The following is a 23,567-nucleotide window of genomic DNA, read 5'->3' as shown; positions in this document are numbered from 1 at the left end:
CAGAGCAAGGCTGTATTATTTAGTGCAGAGAGGAAGGGTGGAATTGGATGGGAAACCAAATAAAAGGGAGGTAAGAGGTTCAAACTGCCCCCAATATTCGGTCACTCCACCTCCTCCTGCAAGGCTGTAACGCAGGAAGGGAGAATTGGCTGATGGAACAGCAGCAACATTGGCAGAGCATCTTACTTGGCCTTATTTCACGTGGTGGAACTGCCAGAAAGCAATTGTGGATACAAAGGAGTAATGCTTAATGAATACACAGGTGCGGTGCATTGTCCTGTTAAACGGGCAGTAGAATGCATGCAGAATGCAGCAGAAGGAAGGCGGCTGTTGCCATGGGCACAAGAGAGCGGAGCCTACTCTTTGGGAAGGAAGGAAGCAAGCAAAGTATTCTGGATTAAAATAAAAAATTTTAAAACCGGCAGGATGGAAAATTCGTTGCGAGGAGCCCCAGCTGACGGGCCCCCTCGGGTGTGTCAGCACTCAGTCTGAATATCGTCTTCCGGAAGTCATTTTGCTGAGTAGGTACCATTAATACTGCCGAGAGCTTTGTGGGAGACGGTTGCCAAGCATTCCAAGTATTGTTGGCAGTGGGGGAGGAGACGGTTGCTAAGGACCGCAGGGGAGACGGTTGCCAAGGACCATCCTTGGGAGCAATGGTTGCCGGGGTGTGTGGTCGGTTTCCTTCCAGGGCTGTTGACACCAGTTGCCAGGGGCACAGGAGGAGTCGGAAGGCAAGGCTGCCGGGCGCTAGGGGTCCCAGTCATTGTCATGGTGCTGGGCAGCGATGATGATCACTACAGTGAGGATAGTGCACAGGACCATGGCCGCGATGCCCACAGCCAGGCTGATGAAGGAGAAGTTGCGGGCCTCTCGTGAGGCAATTTCTGCTGATACGATGTCACCGCGGGCAACCGCAGTCCGCACCTGAAGAAGTGAGAGGAATATGGTTATTTCATGTACTGTCTAATGCCAAAATAGGCTTCTGAGCAGTTTACAAAACATACAGCCCAATTATTTGATTGATTGATTGATTGATTGATTGAATTTATACACTGCACTATACCTGGAGCTCTCAGGGCGAATCACAGAATAAAATCAAAATATAAAACCACAAAATACATAATAATAATTTTAAAAATCCAACAACAACCCCCCCAAAAAAACACATTTTAAAAGGGCATAGGGATTACCTGTTCTGGGGGTTCCCCCAGGACTCTGCAATAGATTTGGGGGTGGGAAGAGAATGGGGTGGGAAGAGCTCCTCCTAGGCCCTTTTAATATCCTCCCTTTTTTTGTTAGCCTCTGTTAGACTGTTCATCTCTTCCCTGTCCCTGTTTTTATCCACTGGACTGTTTTAAGGGTTGTTTATTTTTTTTTTAATATGGTTTCAGCTTTCCAAATAGCTCAGTTAATTGATTGTGGTTGTCTATGGATTTTGTTCTCTGTGCTGGTTATGGATTTTATTGCGGCATCTTTGCGGTACTTTATTTATATTTTTGACTTTCAAAAGCTGTTTTTAATTCTCTGCAAGTTGTCCGGAGGCCTGTGTTTTACAGAACAATTAATAAATAAATAGTCTGGCTGGAACTTCCTGTGAATGTTCCTTCTGAGCGTGCCGCTCAGGTCTGGGTAACTTAACCTTGAAAGAGAACGAACTATGCCAGTGTGGAAACTGGACCCCAAGTGTGTAAAAGGAAATTAAAAAGAAGAGGGACAAGGGGAGGCTGGGACAAGTAATAAACACAGAGGGTGGAACTGCAATTCCCAGGATTCCCTGGGAGAAGAAATGCTTATCAGCACTAAGTTATACTAAGAAACACACCCCATTGTGTTCAAATGCTTAAACCAGGAGTGGAGAGTCTTGGGCCTGTGGCCCAAATACGGCCCTCCAGGTCTTTCTATGTGGCCCTCAGGATTCTCTCCAAGCCACAGCCCTCACCAGCCCTGCTCCATGGCCTCCTTTGCCTGAAATGTGGCACTGAACTGGGAGAATCCCTTATACTTGCCTGGATAGAGAGAGGTGTATGTGTGGAAACTCCTTGACCTATGCAAACTGCAACATTTCTCCGATGAAAATAGAGATGTCCCCTCCAACATTTCTTTGATCAAAATAGGGATGTCCTAAGGAAAAGCAGGACATTCTGGGATCAAGTGAGAAACCAGGGTGGCTTCTGTAAATCTGGGACGGTCCCTTGGAAAATAGGGATACTTGGAAGGTCTACCTATGCATCACTGGGATGTTGTCTACATTACAAAGGGAAGAGTCACATCTGTCTGCCCCCACGCCACCCCGCTCCCCTGAAGGTATTCCCCACCCTAAGCTTAAAGGTAAAGGACCCCTGACCATTAGGTCCAGCCGCGGACGGCTCTGGGGTTGCGGCGCTCATCTCACTTTATTGGCTGAGGGAGCCGGCGAACAGCTTCTAGGTCATCTGGCCAGCATGACTAAGCAGCTTCTGGTGAACCAGAGCAGCGCACGGAAATGCCATTTACCTTCCTGCCGCAGTGGTACCTATTTATCTGCTTGCACTTTGATGTGCTTTCGAACTGCTAGGTGGGCAGGAGCAGGGACCGAGCAACGGGAGCTCACCCCGTCGCGGGGATTCGAACCACTGACCTTCTGATCGGCAAGTCCTAGGCTAGGTGGTTTAACCAACAGTTAACTCCATTTAGGACTGTAGCAAAAACCAGTTTGTAGCTTTTAGAAATCGCTCCACGAGCACTTTCCTAACATTGCCATCTTCATAGCATTTTCCCAGAACGCTTTTCTCTCTGAGTAGGAGTCAGCGGCCACCAAGCACCAGAGTTACATGTTATTTATCCTTTATGGGTGGGCGGGAAGGCAGGCAGGCAGAGATCGACTCGGCACCTCAGCTGGAGGCAAGAAACCTCGCACTCTTCCAGCTTGGTAAAATGGCTGCCAGCCTCCTCTCAAGCACGGGATTATTTCCAGAGCACAGAACGAAGCGACTGAGTACAAAATGTGTGCGCGTGTGGGAGGTGAGGGGTGCCAGCCAGACGTGAACAGGGAGTGCGCCGAGCATATGTTCCTGAGGAATTAAAACTGTTTCCTTTTCCCCCATTTTAACTGCTTGCATATTCCTCAAAATCTTCAGCACGTTTCTGCGGATGAAAAAGGGTGGCTTACCGCTCACAACATGGGACAGGATTTACCGTTGTGACAAGATTAAGACCTTCAACAGCAACGGTGTCGGTTGCCACCCTATTCAAACCTATTGACTACATTACCCAGCAGGGTTTCGTGACAGCCGTGATCATCGCGACCACAGGTCCCCAGATGTCGTTGAACTACAACTTCCATCAATCCTGACCATTGGCTAAACTGCCAAGGAATGATGAGAGTTGTAGACTGTAGACTGTTTAACAATGGCACGGTCTACCTCGGAAGGTGGTGGACTCTCCTTCATTGGAGGTTGTTAAATTATGGTTACCAGACGTCCCATTTTCCCAGGGACAGTCCCTGGATTTACAAATGTGTCCCTGGACAAAATCCCTGGAATGTCCCCGGATTTCATTTAACGTCCCCAGATTTATATTTTAAGATTTATTAGTAGGGAATGAATGTTGCGTGATTGGTTCAACGGCACAAAACACATCATATGGGGCTTCTGGAGAGGCAGTAGCTATGGGCCTCATCAAACCTAAATCCGGCCCTGGTGACAGCCCTTGAGATACTTGAAGATGACTAGGATATCTTCTCTCAGTCTCCTCTTTTCCAAGCTAAACATACCTAGCTCCTTCAACCATTCCTCATCAGGCTTGGTTTCCAGACCCTTTATTATCTTAGTTGCACACCTTCCAGCTTGTCAACATCCTTCTTAAACTGTGGTGCCTAGAATTGGACGCAGCATTGCAGGTGTGGTCTGACCAAAGCAGAATAGAGTGGTACTATTACTTCCCTTGATCTGGGCACTATACCTCCGTTGATGCAGCCTAGAATAGCATTAGGTTTTTGCTTTTGTTTGCTAATGCAAATCCGCCCCTAACAGAAATAGCAAATACATTTTAAATTAGACTGAAACCTCAACAAAGTAGACACTTGTGGTAAAGACCCATTTACCCCGCTGAGGAAGCCTGTTGGAACAGGAGTGTTACGTCTTCCATGGTATCGGAAGAATGCAGATAGTAATTGTTGGTCGTATCTTTGCAGGCACAGGAATTATGTCTCTCATGGTGCCCAGAGAAAATGCCCGGAGACTGGCGGCAGCCTTAATGGGGGATAATAGAGAAAAGGAGGGCCTGGATTTGAAGCTCATAAGAATGATCCGTGTACCCCCAGCGGTATGGGGAGAAGGCCCCCCTCCAGGAATGGCAAGAAATAATCATACCAAGGTTCAGGCTGCCAGGAGCAATAGGGAGAGATAATGGCCCAGCAATACACCAATTCGTCCAGGGGGTGAGCCAAGCTCTATGGATTAATTGGAAACTGCATACAGCTTGGAGGTCCCAGAGCTCAGGGAAGGTTGAAAGAATGAATCGAACCTTGAAGAACCAACTTGCCAAATTGACTCAATAAACCGGAACACCGTGGCCAGACATGCTCCCGGTTGCATTCTTTCGAGTCCGATGTGCCCCTAACAAGAGAACTGGGCTCGCAACATACGAACCGATGTATAGACGCACACCCCCGTTCAAGTTGCCCTTGGACACTCAACCCATCGGGGATAAAATAACACAGGCTCAGATACAGTCCCTTTCACATGTTTTCTCTTCTCTTAACAGGTGGGCCCTCCAGAGGACACCGTTCAGCCTTGCAGAGCCAGTTCACCCCTATTGTTATGTACTGAAGTTCTCACCCTGGGCCAGCAGGGGGATACTGTAGATAGTTTTTACTCAGGTTCACATATGCAAATAAGGGATCGAAAGTGACGTTCAGTGATTGGATAGGTACAGAAAGTTGTTACAGTTACGTTGTACTGGAGCTCTATATAAGCAGGCTGGCTGAACCCTTCAGTTCAGTTCTGTTCTGGCCTGTGAATAAACAAGAGCTGTTTGAAGAATCGCTGTGTCATCTGATATGTTCACCCACAACTTAACACCTATAGTCCGGGTGATTCTGTCTGGGTGAAGGAGTGGAACGCTACCGCGAAGGCTTTCCCACAGAACAAAGCCAACCTCACCAAAAGCCCTACTCTGAGTTACTGCTTGGCAGGTTTCTGAGATCTTTGCAGGAGAAGCTCTCCTATAGACTGCAGCAATCTGGGTTTATAAGGGATAAGGCAGTCCCTCCAGTAACCTGGTCCTGAGCTGAACAGGGCCTTATACGGATAGCTCAGTTGGTAGAGCATAAGACTCATGATCCCAGGGCTGTGGGTTTGAGCCCCGAAAGATTCCTGCATTCCAGGAAGTTGGACTAGGGCTCCTTCCAAGCCTACACTTCTATGATTCTTGTACCTCCCCTCTTCTCTTCCTCAGCTGCTCACCTGCACGGCCTTGATGATAGCAATGATCCCTGTGGGCCAGAAGCAGCAGATGGTGGTGAGGACCGCGATGGGAAGGTAATCGTGGGGCGGGCGCCTCGGTTCCAGGATGGCGATGCCGGGGGTCATCTGTGTAGGGGACAGAGATGGTGGAGGTGGAGGGTTGGCCTGAGGGTAGGCCTGCAAGCAAGAGGGGAGAAAAGCTGGTGTCACGGGAGGAAGGAATCCCCATTTTGCTTCTCTCCGGAAGTGTCAAAGGTGGCCTAAAGCAGTGTTTTTCAACCTTTTTTGGGCAAAGGCACACTTGTTTCATGAAAAAAATCACGAGGCACACCATCATTAGAAAATGTTTAATATTATTTTCTTTAATGGCAAACAAAAATGTTGCAGACTGTTCTCTGCTCAGCGGGGATCGATCCGCTGATCCCCGCTGAGCCGGCGGATGACAGCTCCGTCCCCGCACTGTGTGCGGAGAGGGAGATGTCAGAGCCCTGCTGCTCTCTATGGGGAATCGGATGAGAGTGGACACAGTCCGGCGCCCGCCTAGTGGGCGAAAATTTGACTTTTTTTTAAAAAAAAAATCTTTCGAATTTTTCAATTTTTCCCACGGCACACCAGGCAACATCTCATGGCACGCTAGTGTGCCGCGGAACAGTGGTTGAAAAACACTGGCCTAAAGCATTCAGGTGGATTTCATATTGTAAACCCCTCGCAAAGCATTGTTTGTTGTTTAGTCGTGTCCGCCTCTTCGTGACCCCCTGGACCAGAGCATGCCAGGCACTCCTGTCTTCCACTGCATCCTGCAGTTTGGTCAAACTCATGCTGCTGGCTTCGAGAACGCTATCCAACCATCTCGCCCTCTGCCGTCCCCTTCCCCTTGTGCCCTCAATCTTTCCCAACATCAGGGTCTTTTCCAGGGAGTCTTCTCTTCTCATAAGGTGGCCAAAGTATTGGAGCCTCAGCTTCAGGATCTGTCCTCCCAGTGAGCACTCAGGGCTGATTTCCTTCAGAATGGAGAGGTTTGATCTTCTTGCAGTCCATGGGACTCTCAAGAGTCTCCTCCAGCACCATAATTCAAAAACATCATTTCTTTGGCAATCAGCCTTCTTTATGGTCCAGCTCTCACTTCCATACATCACTACTGGGAAAACCATAGCTTTAACTATGGAAGGCATAGGCCCGGCCTAACTGCTGTTTGTAATGCACCAGGCACATGAATGGCACAATATATGTGAATAAACACTTCCAGGACTGTACCACTTCGGGATGCCGGTGGGAGACAGGGTTCTCGGGATGGGGAAGAATCTTGATTCACTTAAGTTTCTTAGATATTCACTTATGTTTTTAGATGTGACGAAACTGCGGGAGGCAGTGGAAGACAGGAGTGCCTGGTGTGCTCTGGTCCATGGGGTCACGAAGAGTCGGACACGACTAAACGACTAAACAACCACAAATGCCGCCCAGAGTGGCTGGGGAATCCCAGCCAGATGGGTAGGTTATAAATAAAATCATAATCATAATTTAAAAGGCAAACCTGTCAAAAACCACACTTTCCAGAACAACGCACAGACTGAAACACAGACAGCAACCTTTCAAACTTTGCTCCAGATTTTTGCAGTGCATTTCTCTATCCAGATAACGTACACACAAATGCAGCTTAAAGTGTGCCTAAAAATGCATAAATTAATGACAATAGCATGCAAAAACTCATAATATAGGTGACTCCCCACCTGTTCTGGCACCCCACATATATAAGTGAAAATTGCGTAAGTGGGGAGCCCCCTCTAAATGCCCTCTTTGCCACTCTCTCTCCAATCCAGATCAGAAATACTGTAGCAAAACTAGCCACAACTGGAATTGAAGCAGGAGGCAGGAGAACAGCTGTCAACTTTTCCCTTTTTTAAAGGGAAATTTCCTTATTCTGATTAGGATTCCTTGCAAGAAAAAGGAAAAGTTGACAGCTGTGGGCAGGAGAATGCGAGGGAAATTGGTCGCTGTGGCTGCTGCGCTGCCCCAAATTTCAGCTATTAGGGGGGAAGGCTGAGCAGCATAAGCAAAGCCCTGCTGCGCATCCAGCCTCTTCTCTGCCCTCACTGATGTCGCCTCTGGGCTCCGGGAAGGGTCTCTTCACAGGCCACAAGAACTCTCCAGCTCTCTCTCCCCAATTCCAGGTATGAATTAAATTATTTAATGATTTCCTAGTGCCGCACATATACGCAGTTGCCCGCAAGTTGATCACACCCATAAGAAGCCCTGCAGACTGCCCACTACCATAAACAACTCACCGCCCCTACTGGGTAGACCGGAAGGTATGCCGTGCACGGCTGCAGCTGGACGGGGTATCCCGGGTGCATATAGCCTCCGATCGGTAGGGTCCCGACCGGTGGATGAGTCTGCACGACGTAGCCCTGAGGGGCTCCATTGAACTGAGTTTCCTGCATGTAGGGATCCGGGGGGAGGCGCGGCAGGGTGGCGGAATGGTGGCGTGGCGGGCGCGGCAGGGTGGCTGATGTAGGGGGAGGGCGGGGCAGGGTAGCAGCCCCTCCGAGCCGGGGCAATGTGGCAGTGCCTGAGTGGACGGTCGTGGCAGGGGGGTCGCTGTAGCCGGGGATGGGGGCATCTTGTGGGGGTGGAGGAGGAGGCTGCAAAGGGGCATTGTAGGGGGGAGGAGAGGTGTGGGGAGCGGAGTCGGGGAGTCCTAAGGAGGAAGGAAAAGACAACGGGGGGGGGGAACCACAAAGAAAATATGTTAAAGGAGCATCAATATACACCCAGCAGCACAGCATAATTTTAATCATTGGACTTAGCTGGTAAGTGATTGCCCCAAAACAATAACAACAACCCCCAAACAGGACTACTTGTGTCTTTTCCTTTTCCACGAAACCTCCATTTCGGCAACCAAACAAAGGCACATTCATTGAATGTATCCAGCAACATTGTCTTGAATTCAAATCTCGTCCACCAATGTGCTTGCAATCCGTCTGAGCTTCATGTTGCCTCCAAATCTGATACACATTCTCCCCATTCTGGCATTCAGATGACTGGTGAAAACAGCTTTTGGAACAAACGTACCAGACCTATGTAATGCTTTTCTCTTAGCTCAAATAAGTTCTAACGCTGGTGGAATGCCCTTTCGATGGAAGCCTAGCTAAACATCAAAGCACTCATCAGAGAGATGCAATGTGACTGCATCTTACCAGGCTGATGTACAAGGGGCACACCATGCTGTCATATTGAACAAAGCCCACAAATGAAGGTTCACAATCTGTATTTTGCAGGAAGGAGCCAATCTTTAGGTTTGCACAATTAAGTGCCCCTCCAGATGTCCCTTTTTTCCAATAAGCATTCCTCATGCTTTGTGCTCATGATATTATTGGGGCATTATACACAGCCGCACTTTCAATATCATTTGCACCTGCAAAAGCTTTGGAGTGCTTTGCTTGCAGTAAGTCAATGATACAGTACCATTGGGGAAGTACGGCAGAACTGCAGGATGGCATACCTGCCAAGTGTCCTGGGAGAAAACAGGATATCCTGGTTTTTTCTTGTGAGATTATGGCGGCCATTTTGGGTGCTGTGCTATCGCGCTGCGCTGTCACCCCCCAAAAAACACTTGGGGGGCAAGAGTGAGTCATGGGTCATATGACTCATGTGGGAGTGCGTCCCGGAAGTTTAACATCCCAGTTTTGGGTGGACTGTCCAGCATAAATCCACCTCTAACATATTATTATTGCGTCGATTGCAAGCACTAGTCAGGAGGGGCCTTTTTGCAGTCTAGAAAGTGACAGAGAAAGACATTGCATAATGTGGGATGAATGAATGACTATAACTAGCAGTAAGATGTAGGAACGCCCTGCGGGTCTATCAGGGTGAATGCTCCCTGCCATATAACCACCGTGTAAACAAATAAGAATGAAGGCTTTCGAAAGACTGGATCTAGACCAGACTTCCTCAAACTCGGCCCTCCAGATGTTTTTGAGACTACAATTTCCATCATCCCTGACCACTGGTCCTGCTAGCTAGGGATCATGGGAGTTGTAGGCCAAAAACATCTTGAGGGCCAAGTTTGAGGAAATCTAATCAGGACTAACAATCATGTAAGCTTTGAACAGGCAAATTAGGATGGATGCTGAATAAGCAGGTTGCCTTTGTTCCAGCATTAGCTAACTAATTTCGTTTCTCTGCCTTTCCCTAAGCTATGATCTTCCGTTCTGTGTGTCTTTTCAGTTTGCAAGCCTGAGGGCAGGGCCTCTGTCTCACACTTTAATCAATGCGAGTTGTTTTTTTGGAGATCACAGTTGACTGAAAAGCGAAGTGGATCGATGGAAAATGACTGTAGCATGGAACCAGGGAAAAAGAGGCAGGCAGTGGAGAGTGTATGTCAGGGACCCTGGGGAGACTGAATTACAAATGTCTTTGGCCTGAGGCAGGGAACTAGCCTAATGTGCTGCCTCGTCAGGCCTGGCTTGGGTGTTTGCCGCTTCCTCCTGAAATGGCAGCCAGCTGCCGCCATTTTGTTCAGTCTTCCATGCACTCTACCCACATGTGCCCAAAGGGCTGTTCTTAGGTTTTCCCAGCTGAGCTACACAACCTTGGTCAGCAGAACAGCCTTTTATAAGCAGGTGCCTTCTGGAAGCTTTGGACCAAAGCTGGGGCTGATGGAATTCGTAGGCTGAACAACCTGAAAGGAACCGAGGCTGGTGAAAGCTGTCCTAGGCCCACCAAGACATGCCAACAAGGAGTAGCAAGCAGGCATAGCAGCTGCGTCCTGGTCACTGGTTCAGGGGTCTGCTGCTCAATGGTCCACTAAGACTGCAGTGCCTGAGGCTCACATGAACATGGAGTTGCCTTGTATGACAGGAATGGAAGAACTGTAGCCCTCCTGAGGTAGTTGGACTCTAACTCCCGCCCTCCCTGATCATTCGCCTTGCTTGCTGGGGCCGATGGGAGCTGCACTACAACAATACTGGAACATACCCAGCAAGTGTCCTGGAAAAACTGGGAACATCCCATTTTTTATTGTGAGAGAACGGTGGCCATTTTGGTCGCTGTGATTTCACACAACAATTTGCCCCAGAAAAAGGCTCCCCCTGGGCTATAATCTTGTGTGGCACCCAAAAACATGTGTTTTGGGCACCGTGCCCCCCGCAAAAGCGTTTTTTTCCAGGGAAAATTGTGGTGCAAAATCATGCGAGATCATGGAATCCAAAATCGCTGCCGTTCTAGTGTGATTATAAAAAATGGAAGATGGTGTCCGGGAAGACTGCATCCCATACTTTGCCGTCGCTGTGTTGGAGGGTATGCTGAGACACCCCCACCTTATAGGAACATAGGAAGCTGCCTTATATTGATTCAGACCCAGCTCAGTACTGTCTACACACCAGGGGTTCCCAAACTGGTCTGTGGACCCCCATTGCTCCTCAAGGTGTTCCGTGGCATATCTGCATCAAACATAAAAAATATTTTTAATCCTGTTTTTATTTCTCCTTTTATTTCTTACATCCATGGACTGCAAATGGTAATGTAAGAAATAAAAGAAGTAATAAAAAGACAATTAGGAACTATGCCGCCTCTAGCACAGCGCATTGCAATTGCTACAATAGGCAGAACAAATAGTTAAGTGGTCCGGCAAGACCCTCAGCTATTTTCAAGTGATCTGTAGACAGGGAAAGTGTTTGGCAACCACTAGCGGCAGCTCTCCATGGCTTCATAAGGGCCTAGGAAGAGCCAGCAGCCCATTTAATCCAACACCCTGTTCTCACAGTGGCCAACCAGATGCCTGTGGCCAGTCGCCATGGAGATAGCCTTATCCTCTATGAATTTGTCCAGACAGCGAGACTTTTCTAATCCTGCTTGGAGGTGCTAGGGATTGAAGCTGAGGCCTGGCCTTCTGCATGCAAACAGATGCTCTGACACTGAGCTGTGGCCCTTCTGCGCATGACTTTGGTGCGCTCGGGCCTCAGAATAACTCTCTTCCAACAGGCAATATGAAACCTCTCGATCAGCCAGGCCTGGTATAAAAGTTAGGAGCCTGACTGTTGAACTTTAAGGTTTCAGCATCCACAGGGCTGGTAGCTCAACCCTTCTTGGCTGCAGCTATGGAGCCCATTGTCCTTCTGTGCCTGGAGAGCCCACTCTTCGACATTTGCAGCCTGGCCCTGGCCTCAAAAACATGAGGGATTTGTCAACAGCCGCCTGGTATCAGCGCTCTGCCTCGCCCGCCCGCCCCGGCAGTGATCCTGAAGGAGACAACTGTCCTAGCTGCACAAAGAGCCATTGTTTGCCTAACATTCCCCATGGCTGTTTATTCAAGGGGTGGCAGCTTCTCCAACCCTTCCTCCTCAGTCCCCAGGCCACTTTCCTCCATTAGCTAAAGTGGTGTTTCAGGTTAAGAAGAGTTTCCGGTTAAGTACGGACCTCTGGAACGAATTAAGTACTTAACCCGAGGTACCACTGTATGCAAAATCCTACCATTTATTAATTTATAGGTTTTAGCCTCACCCGCTGAAAAAACCCCTATAACAATACATTCCCAATTAAATTGCAAATGAGCAACGTGAGCATTCATTGTGTTTTTTCATTAACGCTGTCGCGCAGCATGGTGTGGTTGCCATTAGAGCAGGGGAAGGGTGTGTGTCGCAGGGTCTAACCCTTCAGGTGCTGCTGGACTCCAGCTCCCATCAGGCCTCAGCCAGCATGGCCAATGGGCAGGCATGGTGGGAGTTGTAGTCCAGCGACATCTAAAGGGCCCACAGGTTCTCAATCTCTATGTTAGGGGGTCAGATTAGAACTGGGGAGACCTATGTTCAAATTCCTGAGCTAACAAGGTGACTTGGGGCCAGTTACTATCCCTCAGCCTACGATAACCTCCCAAGGTTGTCACAGGGATAAAACTGCAGAAAGTTATTGATGTATAAATCTAAGAATGATATGGGCTCCAGAGGAACCCATCCCCTGAGTCTGCCTGTGACTAAGGCATAGCTGTCAACCGTCCCTTATTTGGCGGGAAACTCCCTTATCCCAGCGCCGTGTCCCGCTGCTGTCCCGGATTGATGATGTCCCTTAAATTTCCCGGGTTTCATGCTCGCCCGGCTTGGGCGGGAAGCAGCGGCTCAGGGTCCTCCGCTGCAAGAGAGAGCGTGCGCACGAGCTGCCGCGTCTCCGTCTCTCCCTCTTCCCCCTCAGGGGCACGTTGTGAGGAGACAGGTGGCGGCGGGCGGGCAGGCGGCCCCTCTCTTGCGAGACTTCTGCCACACTGCCAGGGGAAGCCGGAGGCGGCTGAGGAGGCGGCCTGAGGGAGGAGGAAGAGGAGGGAATGGGGAGGGACGCAGAAGGACGGCACTTCAGTGGCTGCGGTGGCGCCGAAACTGCCTCATGCCGGGCTCGCGGGTGGCGTGGGCAAGAGTCTCTCTCTCTCCCTCCCGGGCGGGGAAGGGCCGATGGAACTGATAAGCTAAGCAAAATCCTTTCTTTTGGCTGCTAATCCCTTATTTTTGAGGCTGCTGGTCCCTTATTTTCAAATCTGTAAGCTGCCAGCTATGGACTAAGGGTGTGCCTTCTGACTGAAAGGAGGCAAGGCCCAGCACAGTGATGCATGCAGAGATGCAGCAAGCAGCCTCCCCTGAGAGTCAGCGTGCCTTTATCAGGAAGAGTTGGACGGTGAGTTCACATCCCATGCAGAGATGCTACAGGAATGCCCAGCTGCAGCACAGGCTGATTGGAAAGAAGCAAAACTGGAGCAGCAAATCACACAAAGACTCAGCAGGGTCTGTGGGTGGGTACTTTGGTCCTGCAAGAACCTACAATTACATCCCTCCAACATGTTCGCTGTTCCTCTGGCAGAACACTAATGTTCTCCAGCCCACAGTTCCTGGCCTGAATTCTCCCCGTGCTCTCGGGCGAGGTGGCTCCTCGCGGTCATATCAAGCCCCGTAAATTACCTGAGCCCCTAAATGCACGGCAATCTCCCCCTTACCTCTTTCCCTTTGATCGAAAAGGATCCCTGCTGCAGGCCCGTGCTAAGAGTCCTGCCAGGGAGCCGTATAGAGCCATGTGCAAGAAGCAAGTAAGTTACCAACATCTGCACGGGGCCTAAATCCACGCTCTGGCATCTGCTTCGCCCGAAAGGAGCAGGGAGATGGGCCAACGAGGTGCAAATAGGATAGTGGCATTGAGGCAGGGCCGTCCCTTGAGTTAGGCAGGTGGCAGATACTGGGGGTGATGGGGTGCAGGGGCAGCCCCCGTGGCCGTTGCTCCTGAGCACTGCAGCCAGACTGACCTGTGGCACCATCTCCTTGCCACATCAGATTGACATGTATTGATTACATTTATATCCTCCAATTCAAGGGGGAAAACATGGTTCTCTTCCTCTGCATTTTATCCTTGAGGCTGAAAGATTCTGACTAGCTCATATGGTTAACCCAGTAGGTTTCATGGCTGAGCAGAGCAGAGGTTTGAACCCTGGTCCCAGACCTGACACTCTAAAAACGACACCACCACTGGCTCTCATTAATCCTTTGTTGTTTTCTCATCATCATCATCATTATTATTAGTTATTAAACTTATTTGTGGCTCTTTCCAACGCGCTGCCTGCATTAACTTTCCTTGCCACATATATATATGAGTGTGTGTCTGTCAGTATGATATGATCACTCTGTATTGTTAGATTTTAGGATGGAGTGCTGAGCTGCCTACGTTCCCTTCAGTTTGTATATTCCTTTTTTTGCCCACCAGCTCACTACTTTGTGTCAAGCTCAGCTTATTTCCTGACTAACAGCGCCATTTACTCAGCTGCACCTAAAGTATTCCACGGCACAGTTTCCCTTAACGAGGAGGTTAATCTGATTCAGCTTAATATAGCAAACAGGGGACCTTAATCGTGCCTTCAATGCGCATTTATGCTTCCGTTGATCACAACGGCAACTTGCTCTTCAGCACAATAATGTCGCTTCCGGTGCCTTTGAGGATTGAACTGGCTCATTGCCTGCTATTTTATGGGGATTCTGGCACACCTTTGTCGACATGTTAAATTCTAATGTGCTTTTAAAAGGGTATTATCTGGCACTGACAACCTTGGCCCAATAACTTTTTAAAAAGCAACAACAACGCACCCCTCATTGGCTTAGAAAGGAAAATTGCAATAAGAAGAAACTAAAAGGAATTTTAGGCACCCTCCTTTAAAAAAAAGGGGGGGAGAAAATATTAAGTTGTCACCATTCTTTTTCTCTTTGTCAGAAACAAAATCATGACTGACAGTCTTCCTGTTTCAGTCCATATGTGTGATACTTGCTGCAGCCTGCGGCCTTGAAATCTTATTTGCAGCACATGTTCTAAGAGCATTTTATTCAGAAACTAGCACCACTGAAAATCAGTGATAACTTTATAAGGAAGGGCTTGTGTTGAACTCTTCTGGACGCTCCGCAAATCCCATCTTGGTAGTCGATATATCCCCATGATTACGGTAACTGGTAGTTGTTGTAGCAACGAGATCATGATTGCACAGTGGTACCTCGGGTTACATACGCTTCAGGTTACACACTCCACTAAGCCAGAAATAGTGCTTCAGGTTAAGAACTTTGCTTCAAGATAAGAACAGAAATCGGCTTCAGTGGCGCGGCGGCAGCAGCAGGAGGCCCCATTAGCTAAAGTGGTGCTTCAGGTTAAGAACAGTTTCAGGTTAAGTACGGACCTCCGGAACGAATTAAGTACTTAACCCGAGGTACCACTGTATTCACTTGCTTTTATATCCGCTAATGGGCTTGCTTTATCCTTATCCGGGGGCTTGAGGTGCTGGGCTCCGTGCCCAGAAAGGGGCACTATCTGTAAGATTTGGGTATTTGACACCTATGCCCTCATCTGGTCATGTGAAGCGATGAGAGGTACCTGGCCAAAGTGACATATGCTGCTTTGTGTATAAAGAATGTACGGTATGAATGTTTGCTTGGGAACAGGCAAGCCACCCACCTCGCTGCGGTGTCTGCCCCACATCTATAAAGGCTGAGGGACTTGGCAGGCTGCTTTGCTATTAAAGAACGTCTAGGCCTTTCTTCAATAAAGCACTAGAACTGATCATTCTGATACATTCCCCCCATACAATTTTTTTTGTTTTTTCCATATTACCTCACAATATAAATAAACCAAAGTCATCACCACGTCCTCCCTATCCCCCCATCTATCCATCAATCAAACCTAATATTCTTTTGTCCCTCCCCCCCACTCGATTTCCTCTACATTCTGAGATTACATTTCTATTTGCATTTACAATCTTCTCAAATCTACTATATATTCTTATTATCTTTCCTTACTGATTTACCTTCCCTCAGATACTTTACATTTCAATCTAGGCATATCTTTTTTTGAGCAATATTTTGCCATATATATTCATCAAAACATTCCCACTCCTTTTTTAATTTTTGATTCGATTGGTTTCTTATACAGTGGTACTTCAAGTACTTAATTCGTTCCGGAGGTCCGTTCTTAACCTGAAACTGTTCTTAACCTGAAGCACCACTTTAGCTAATGGGGCCTCCCGCTGCTGCCTTGCCAGAGCCCGATTTCTGTTCTCATCCTGAAGCAAAGTTCTTAACCTGAAGCACTATTTCTGGGTTAGCGGAGTCTGTAACCTGAAGCGTAGTTAACCTGAAGCGTATGTAATAACCTGAGGTACCACTGTAATAGCTGTTAGTTTTGCCAGACTTAAGTATTCATTTAATTTACAAATCCATTCCTCACTTAAGGGTAGAGTTTGTGACTTCCACTTAGCAGCAATCACTACTCTAGCTAATGTACTTGCATATAAGAAGATTCTCCCCCCCCCCCGCCCCCGTGGTATTTCTTCCCCTATCAATCCAAGGAGATATATCTCTGGGGTTTTTTATTATTGATATTTTCAACATCTTCTTTAATTCTTCATGACACGCTTGAGATCCTTCTTTGGTATCCCTGCACCCAAGCCCTCCTTTGGGCCTGAGGTTCAGAACAGGGCTGTGGATCAGTGGAAGAGCATCTGATATGAATGCAGAAGGCCCCAGATTCATCTCCAGGTGGGGCTGAGAGTGCCCCCCTTCTGAAACCCTAGAGAGATGCTGCCAAACAGTGCAGGCAGTACTGAGATAGATGGGCCAATGGCGCAAGAGAGAAGAGAGGAAGATGATGACAATTGCGCAAGCGGAAATCTACTGAACACTTTGGCTAAAAACTCACTTCTGTTTCTAGACCCACCCAGCATTGACATGTGGCCCTCAGAGAGTTGGCCAGAAGGGAATTCGGCCCTCAGGCTGAGAAAAATCCCCCCCCCCCCTGCCCTAGAAACCTAGGAACTACCAACAGAATGACAAACGAGATCTCCAGCAATTTGCTGCCCTATTTAACAGCATCCCACAATCAGCCACCTGAGGCAGCTGCCTCACGTCGCTGAATCACAGGCTGGCCCTGCGGCCGCATCCACATCCCTAACCAGTCATTTCGCTCTGGGTATTTTTGTCCAGCTGCCCTTTCCCTTCAAATAGCAGTTCTGCATTAAATTACGTTGGCAATGTGTTTGCTTGTTTGTTCCCCCCATGGCATCTTTTAGAGAGGCGGTCCCATGAGTGTGCAAAAAAGGAGGGCAGGTACACAACACATACCCACACGCACCGACACACAATTGTACACAGACAGTTTTGCAGTGCGGTAAATATATATGATCCACTTTGGGGGTCATACAACTGCCCTCTCTACACACAGAGCACACAAAATAGATCTTTATTCATGCGCTCTCTCTCTCTCTCTCTCTCTCTCTCACTCTCTCTCTCTCTCTCTCTCTCACACACACACACACACACACACACGCGCACACACTCTCTCCAAAGTAGGCCATCCCTCCAGAGGGTGAACAAATTCCCGTTATGGGTTTTTTAGGTCACTTTGTTTGTGCCTGCCTGCTTTCTATTTATAGAGGGAGAAGGGAGAAGTGTCCTGGGGGGAGAAGAGAAATGGGGTGGGGGGGAAGGTTGTAGGGGGGTTAGATGAATGAGTGAGTGGATTACAAAAGGCACATGGAGAGGTTTGTCGGGATTCAGATGCCCGGTCTCGGCCCCCACACAACCTGGGCAGGTCATTTTCTCCCATGGCGTCAGTTACTGGCCTTTAAAACCGAGAGCATCTCTCCCAGGCAGACTGGTTGTGGTGGTGAGGATAAACTGGCTTGTAAGATTCCCCAAAATTCGTAAAGGTTAAATGGGGCATAACAGCTCAATGGCTGCTAACATTTCAGGGCCAGCAAAGGACGAGGTCTTTTTTATTAACCTCGCATTCCCTTCAGGACCGAAACCATTAGCAAACAAAGCCACCCGTTCTCCCCCACCCTGTTTCCGAATATCTCATCCGTCAATCCGTAATGAGCAATAATAGTACAAGGGGCATGATCCAGGAAATGTTAAGCTCTTCTAAGCCGTATTGATTCCAATTAGAGCGGTGGGCACGTGTCGAAGCGTCTTGCCATACAATCGATGGGCTGAAGTGCTTAACTTTGGTGGAATTAAGCCCTTTGTATTGGCCTAGGCCTCTTCCTAAACGTTCAGCGGTGCTTACAACAGTGGTGCGAGGTAGGCAAATATGTCTCTGGAAGCGAGGCGGAGAGATCGTTTTGCTAAAAGCCCCCCTGGCGTACAATCTTAGGATTCAGAAGTAAGTCCCTTTGAGCTCAGTGGGAGAGTTTAACATTAAATGCGTATAAGATGGCAGCCTTGATGAGTCGGTGGCCAAGAGGTGACGTCTGAATTGGGGACTCCCAAGCATGCAGTTCTTTGTCTCAGCTGCTATAATGCACTGGTCTCAGAAAAATGGGTGTGCACAGATCCTCCAATGTCCGTATTTTCCAGGGACAGTCCCAGATTTACAGAAGCCACCCTGGTTTCTTTTTTGATCCCGGAATGTCCCGCTTTTCCTTAGGATGTCCCTGTTTTCATTGGAGAAACGTTGGAGAGTATGCAACTCTCGAGCCAAGGAGATAAGAAACTATACAACCTTTAGTAGACTTCTGAAGGCAGCCCTGTATAGTTTTATTATGCTTTTATATACGTTGGAAGCCACCTAGAGTGGCCGGGGCAACCCAGTCAGATGGGCAGGGTAATAATAATAATAATAATAATAATAATAATAATAATAACAACAACGGAATAGGAACTATTTTCATCAGAGAAATGTTGGAGGGTTTGGTGTGCTAATAATAATAACAAATAATAATAATAATAATAATAATAATAATAATAATAATAATAATAATAATAATAATAATTTATTTATACCTCGCCGATCTGGCTGGGCTTCCCCAGCCACTCTGGGTGGCTTCCAACAAAATATTAAAATACAGTAATGCATCAAACATTAAAAGCTTCCCTAAACAGGGCTGCCTTCAGATGTCTTCTAAAAGTCTGGTACAGTAGTTATTTTTTTCCTTGACATATGGTGCGAGGGCGTTCCACAGGGCGGGTGCCGCTACCGAGAAGGCCCTCTGCCTGGTTCCCTGTAACTTGGCTTCTCACACCGAGGGAACCACCAGAAGGCCCTCAGCAGTGGACCTGAGTGTCCGGGTAGAACGATGGGGGTGGAGACCCTCCTTCAGATATACTGGACAGAGGCTGCTTAAGGCTTTAAAGGTCAGCACCAAGACTTTGAATTGTGCTCGGAAACATACTGGGAGCCAATGTTTCAAGACCGGTGTTATGTGGTCCAAGCGGCCACTCTAATGTGGTCTAGCTGCCACATTCTGGATTAGTTGTAGTTTCCGGGTTACCTTCAAAGGTGGCTACATAGAGCGCATACATATATGTATGCAAACAGGAAAGAGCAGAGTGTGTATGTGTGTGGGAGAAAGGAAGGCTATAGAAGGCCATGAGGTAAATTGGGGCTGGGAATCTTTTGCAACGCGAGGGCCACATTCAATTCTGGCCAGGCTTCTGAGGGCCACATGACAGCGGTGGGCAGGGCCAGAGGCAAAAATGGGTGGAGCAATAAGTTTACCTTCCTACAGGAGTGTAGTTTCTACACACCGCACACTTAGACACACATGGTCTTCTCTATCCCTCCACCCAGACAAGCAAGACCCATCGTCAGAGTTCAAGGACCTATTCCAGCCAGGCAAAAACCCTCAAGGAAGGTGCAAGGCAGGGCTGGCGGGGTGTGGGTTTGTCCTCAGGAAATCTCCAAGCAGCTGATGGAGAGCCCTGGAGGACCACGTTCGGCTCCAAAGCTTAAGGTTCCCCACACCCAGGTTGGCAGTATAGTGCCCGCTTGCAATTTTCCGACACACTGTTGTGTAAGTGTGGGACGTAGGGTCACGTAGGTGTCCATAAAACCACCCACGTGACCCTGGCATGTCATCCTGGAATGATGCGCATGTTCAAACGAGCTGACATCCTTTGTAAGTATGTTAAATTGCCTCGTTAGTTCCCGTAAGGGTATTTTAGTTCTGGTGGGGCATAAAACAGAAGGGATTCCTTAAGGAGCCCCTTTGGAGTGGCAGCAATGAGTGTGTCTCTGTGGAAGTTTCAGCTTCTGCCTGCTGCATGTGTGCACCTGCAAGTTCAGGAACAGTTGTGGAAAATACTTGTGCGTGTCCGTGCCCATATGTTCGTGTATGGTGTCGTGGGCTGCATAGGTGCAACATGAATGAAATACATTTGTATACTAGGATGTGGTGTGTTGGATTTCTGTTGTGCTCTGTGTGCATTGATTATGGGCTTTGTGTTAGTACTGACAGGTTTGTGTATGTTTGTGTGTGTGTGGGCACCACACATATAAAACACACGCATCGCACATTTTAAGCATGCCTTCTCCCAGAGAATCCTGGGACCTGTAATTTGTTAAGGATGCTGAACGAGCGCTGAACGAGCTTTAAATGTATGGTGTTTGTGGTATATGGCAGGGATGGGGAACATTTTTCACTCCAGGAGCCGCTCTCCCTTCTGGGGAACTTTCTGGGGCCCACATTCCTATAGCGGACAAGGCCAGAGACAGAAACGGGTGGAGGAAGGAATGCGAATTTTACCTTTGTACAGTGGGCTAATTTCCATCTAGGCCAGAGCTTTCCATGTTGGGGGACACACTTTTTAGATACGCATTATTTCGCGACACAGTAATTCAGTTCTACTAGCAAACCAAAGGTTAAACTAAACCCCTTTCCAGCCCCGGGAGGAGCGCAGGGAGCGTTCGCACGACACAACTGCAGCCGATACACTAACACACAGTTTGGAAAGCTCTGACTTAGGCAAACAAAAGCCATTGTCAGATATCAAGAGCACCTTCCAGACAAAGCACTCCTGGATACTGTGAAGTAGGGCAAGTGAGGGATGCGGCCTAAGGAGAGGTGTGTGGCCTCTGGAGAGTTCTGAGGGCCAAGTAGAGAGGCATGGAGAGCCACATTCAGCCCCAGGCTCCATACATACCCCAGGTATCAGATCATTTGTGACAGGATAAAAGAACATGCAAAAGCTGTGTCAGAGAATTTGTGTTTTGGAGGTTGTGGTCCGACTTCCTTTGCAAATGATGGGGAAATGCAAAGGCCAGAGGGAGCTATGTTTACATGATAGCGGTGCACGGGGAGTGTGTGTGTGTGTGTAATATTGACAAGTAAGGTGCTGGAGGAGACTCTTGAGAGTCCCATGAACTGCAAGAAGATCAAACCTATCCATTCTGAAGGAAATCAGCCCTAAGTGCTCACTGGAAGGACAGATCGTGAAGCTGAGGCTCCAATACTTTGGCCACCTCATGAGAAGAGAAGACTCCCTGGAAAAGACCCTGATGTTGGGAAAGATGGAGGGCACAAGGAGAAGGGGACGGCAGAGGAAGAGATAGTTGGACAGTGTTCTCGAAGCTACCAGCATGAGTTTGACCAAACTGCGGGAGGAAGTGGAAGACAGGAGTGGGGTCACGAAGAGTCGGACACGACTAAACGACTAAACAACAACAACAAAAAAGGAAGAATCTTGAGAGAATTGAGTTCTGATAGCTCAGCTGGTAGAGCATGAGACCCTTAAACTCAGGGTTGTGGGTTCAAGTCTCAACGTTGGACAAAAAGATTCCTGCATTGCCGGGGGTTGGACTAGATGACCCTCGTGGTCCCTTCCAAATCTACAATTCTATGATTCTATCTGATTGACCAAAGGTTCATACCACATCCCTTCCTTTTCTTAAATGCAAGTAGAGTCACAATGAAGGAAAGTGCTTTAGATAGTCTTATGAATTCTGGATGCACTTGAGCCACTCCTTAATTCCCACGCCATCCCTTCTATATCAAGGGAAGCCCTTCTTTAGATGTTGCCCATTTGCCATGTTGGATTGGGTTGGTGGCAGCCCGAGTCCAGTATCTGGAGGGCACCTCATTGGCCACCCTTGTTCTGCCTCTGGATGAACAAGCTACACAAACACTGGGACCCACAGAGACCTCTACACCCTCTGCCCCAAAGGCAGAATCCTAAGAAAAGAGACCTACCCCGAAACCATTACTAACACAGAGACGCTGTGCGGCTCACACCTCAAACCCTGTTGTGTACCCCCACACTAAAAACAACAACATACGATACATAAATACAGCCTTCTCTCCACAGCAAAAATTCAGAGGCACATTCCTCAAGGCAATATTTGGCGAGGCACTATAAACAGAAGCGGCTCCGCTTGTCAGGTTATGTCATATCAGTGGCATAATCCCTCTGCTCTCCGTACCTGCCGGATCCCATCTCCCATTTCACACCCTGCACGATACACACACACACACACACACACACCGAACACCCAGACACATAACAGATGACATCACAAAGTGATGCGCACACAGTTACCCCCGGCACAGCGCTCCTGCTAAACAGTCTCACACCTCGCACATGGAATCTTGCACCCCTCACCCACTGCACATGGTACCTGTGCCGGTGACCTCTGTGGAAACATCTGATCAATGCACAAGCCCACCCAACTCTCCAGCACATCAGATATTCTCCTTTCTGTGCATGTTTGAGGGAGGAAAAAAAAACCAAATAATTGCAAGCACATTACACACACACGGTTGAGGCGAACTCTCATTTTCTCAGAAATTAACGGGCCTTTGTTAGCTGTATTTATTCATTTCAATGGGGTTGCTCTGAGCAGGACTAGCACTGATGCAATCTACAGGCCCCAGTTGACTGCACAACCTGGCCTTTGGAAAAGGCCATATCCACAGATACCTTCAGCTTCTGCACCCCTCCTTTGCACACCTGTCAACACAACCACACAGGCATTTTCCACCACAGCTCCGCGGCACAAATCCCAGCAACCGAGTGATAGGCAGGCATGGCTGCAAGAGGAAGAAGCCTTCTGCAGGCAGGCACCCGCGCAAGAACTGCGCTCCGCTCCTCACATCGGACCCATGCTCCCTCGCCCTCTCAAATTTCTCCTCTGCAAGCTGCATCCGTGGACAGAACATTGCACCCGAATATTTCCATTCTGCACAACGCGCAGCATTCGCACGACCCCCTCCTGACAGCAGCACACACGGAGGGATAATTCCCACACACAGCTTGATGGGCACATGTGCAAAAGAAAAAAAAACCCAATATATATCTATCTGATCTGCATCAGAGGGAATGGCACACGCTATATATATAAAAACAATCTTCATGTGCCATTCCCTCTGATGCAGATCTGATCTTTCCCCCCCCCTCCCTAACCCCCCCCCAAACGCCCACCTTGCGCCCAGCTACCCAGGCGGGCCCGATCCCCGCCTGATCGTTCCCCACCAGCAGCATCCTTTATTAAGAGACCCATCCTTCACCTGTTTTCTCCGAAGACATCTCTGCCGCTGCTCTCGACGTGGCTGCCCCTCTGTGTCTGTTGTGGAGGCGGGTTGGGGGGGGGGGTTAGAGACCCACCGGAGGAGGGAGAGAAAGCTCTCTGCGTCACCCCCCACCAAGAAAAGCCTCCCTCGCCGTCTCCTCCTGTCTCTGCCTTGCTTTGCCTCCCTCCCTCCCTCCCTCCCTCTCTCTCTCTCTCTCTCTCTCTCTCTCTCTCTCTCCCTCCTTCCCCGGACGAGCCACGCGGGTCTTGCTGTCCCTGCGAAGATGATGGGGGGCGATGGAGCGAGAAAGAGGCGCGCGCGGGTGGGGTGTGTTG

At 48.6% G+C, this 23,567-nt stretch overlaps 1 protein-coding gene across 2 annotated transcripts; it reads right to left on the bottom strand.

The window, feature by feature from the left end:
- Positions 1-192: 192 nt before the first annotated feature.
- On the bottom strand, positions 193-23,549 carry PRRT1 (proline rich transmembrane protein 1). Of its 2 annotated transcripts, none has more exons than XM_083725215.1 (4): positions 23,230-23,549; positions 7,730-8,142; positions 5,448-5,573; positions 193-927 (listed from the first exon to the last, which is right to left on the bottom strand). In XM_083725215.1, the coding sequence occupies exons 1-4, from the start codon at positions 23,246-23,248 to the stop codon at positions 751-753; spliced, it is 735 nt and encodes a 244-aa protein (XP_083581341.1). In that variant the 5' UTR covers positions 23,249-23,549; the 3' UTR covers positions 193-750. The 2 variants fall into 2 exon arrangements, with proteins under 2 accessions (XP_083581341.1, XP_083581340.1); XM_083725214.1 differs by having other exon boundaries at positions 5,448-5,624; positions 23,230-23,545.
- Between the last annotated feature and the right edge of the window lie 18 nt (positions 23,550-23,567).

Source organism: Podarcis gaigeae, assembly GCF_964106915.1.
Source record: "Podarcis gaigeae genome assembly, chromosome: 2".
Classification (NCBI taxonomy): domain Eukaryota; kingdom Metazoa; phylum Chordata; class Lepidosauria; order Squamata; family Lacertidae; genus Podarcis; species Podarcis gaigeae.
This window is presented reverse-complemented; position numbering and strand designations above follow the sequence as displayed.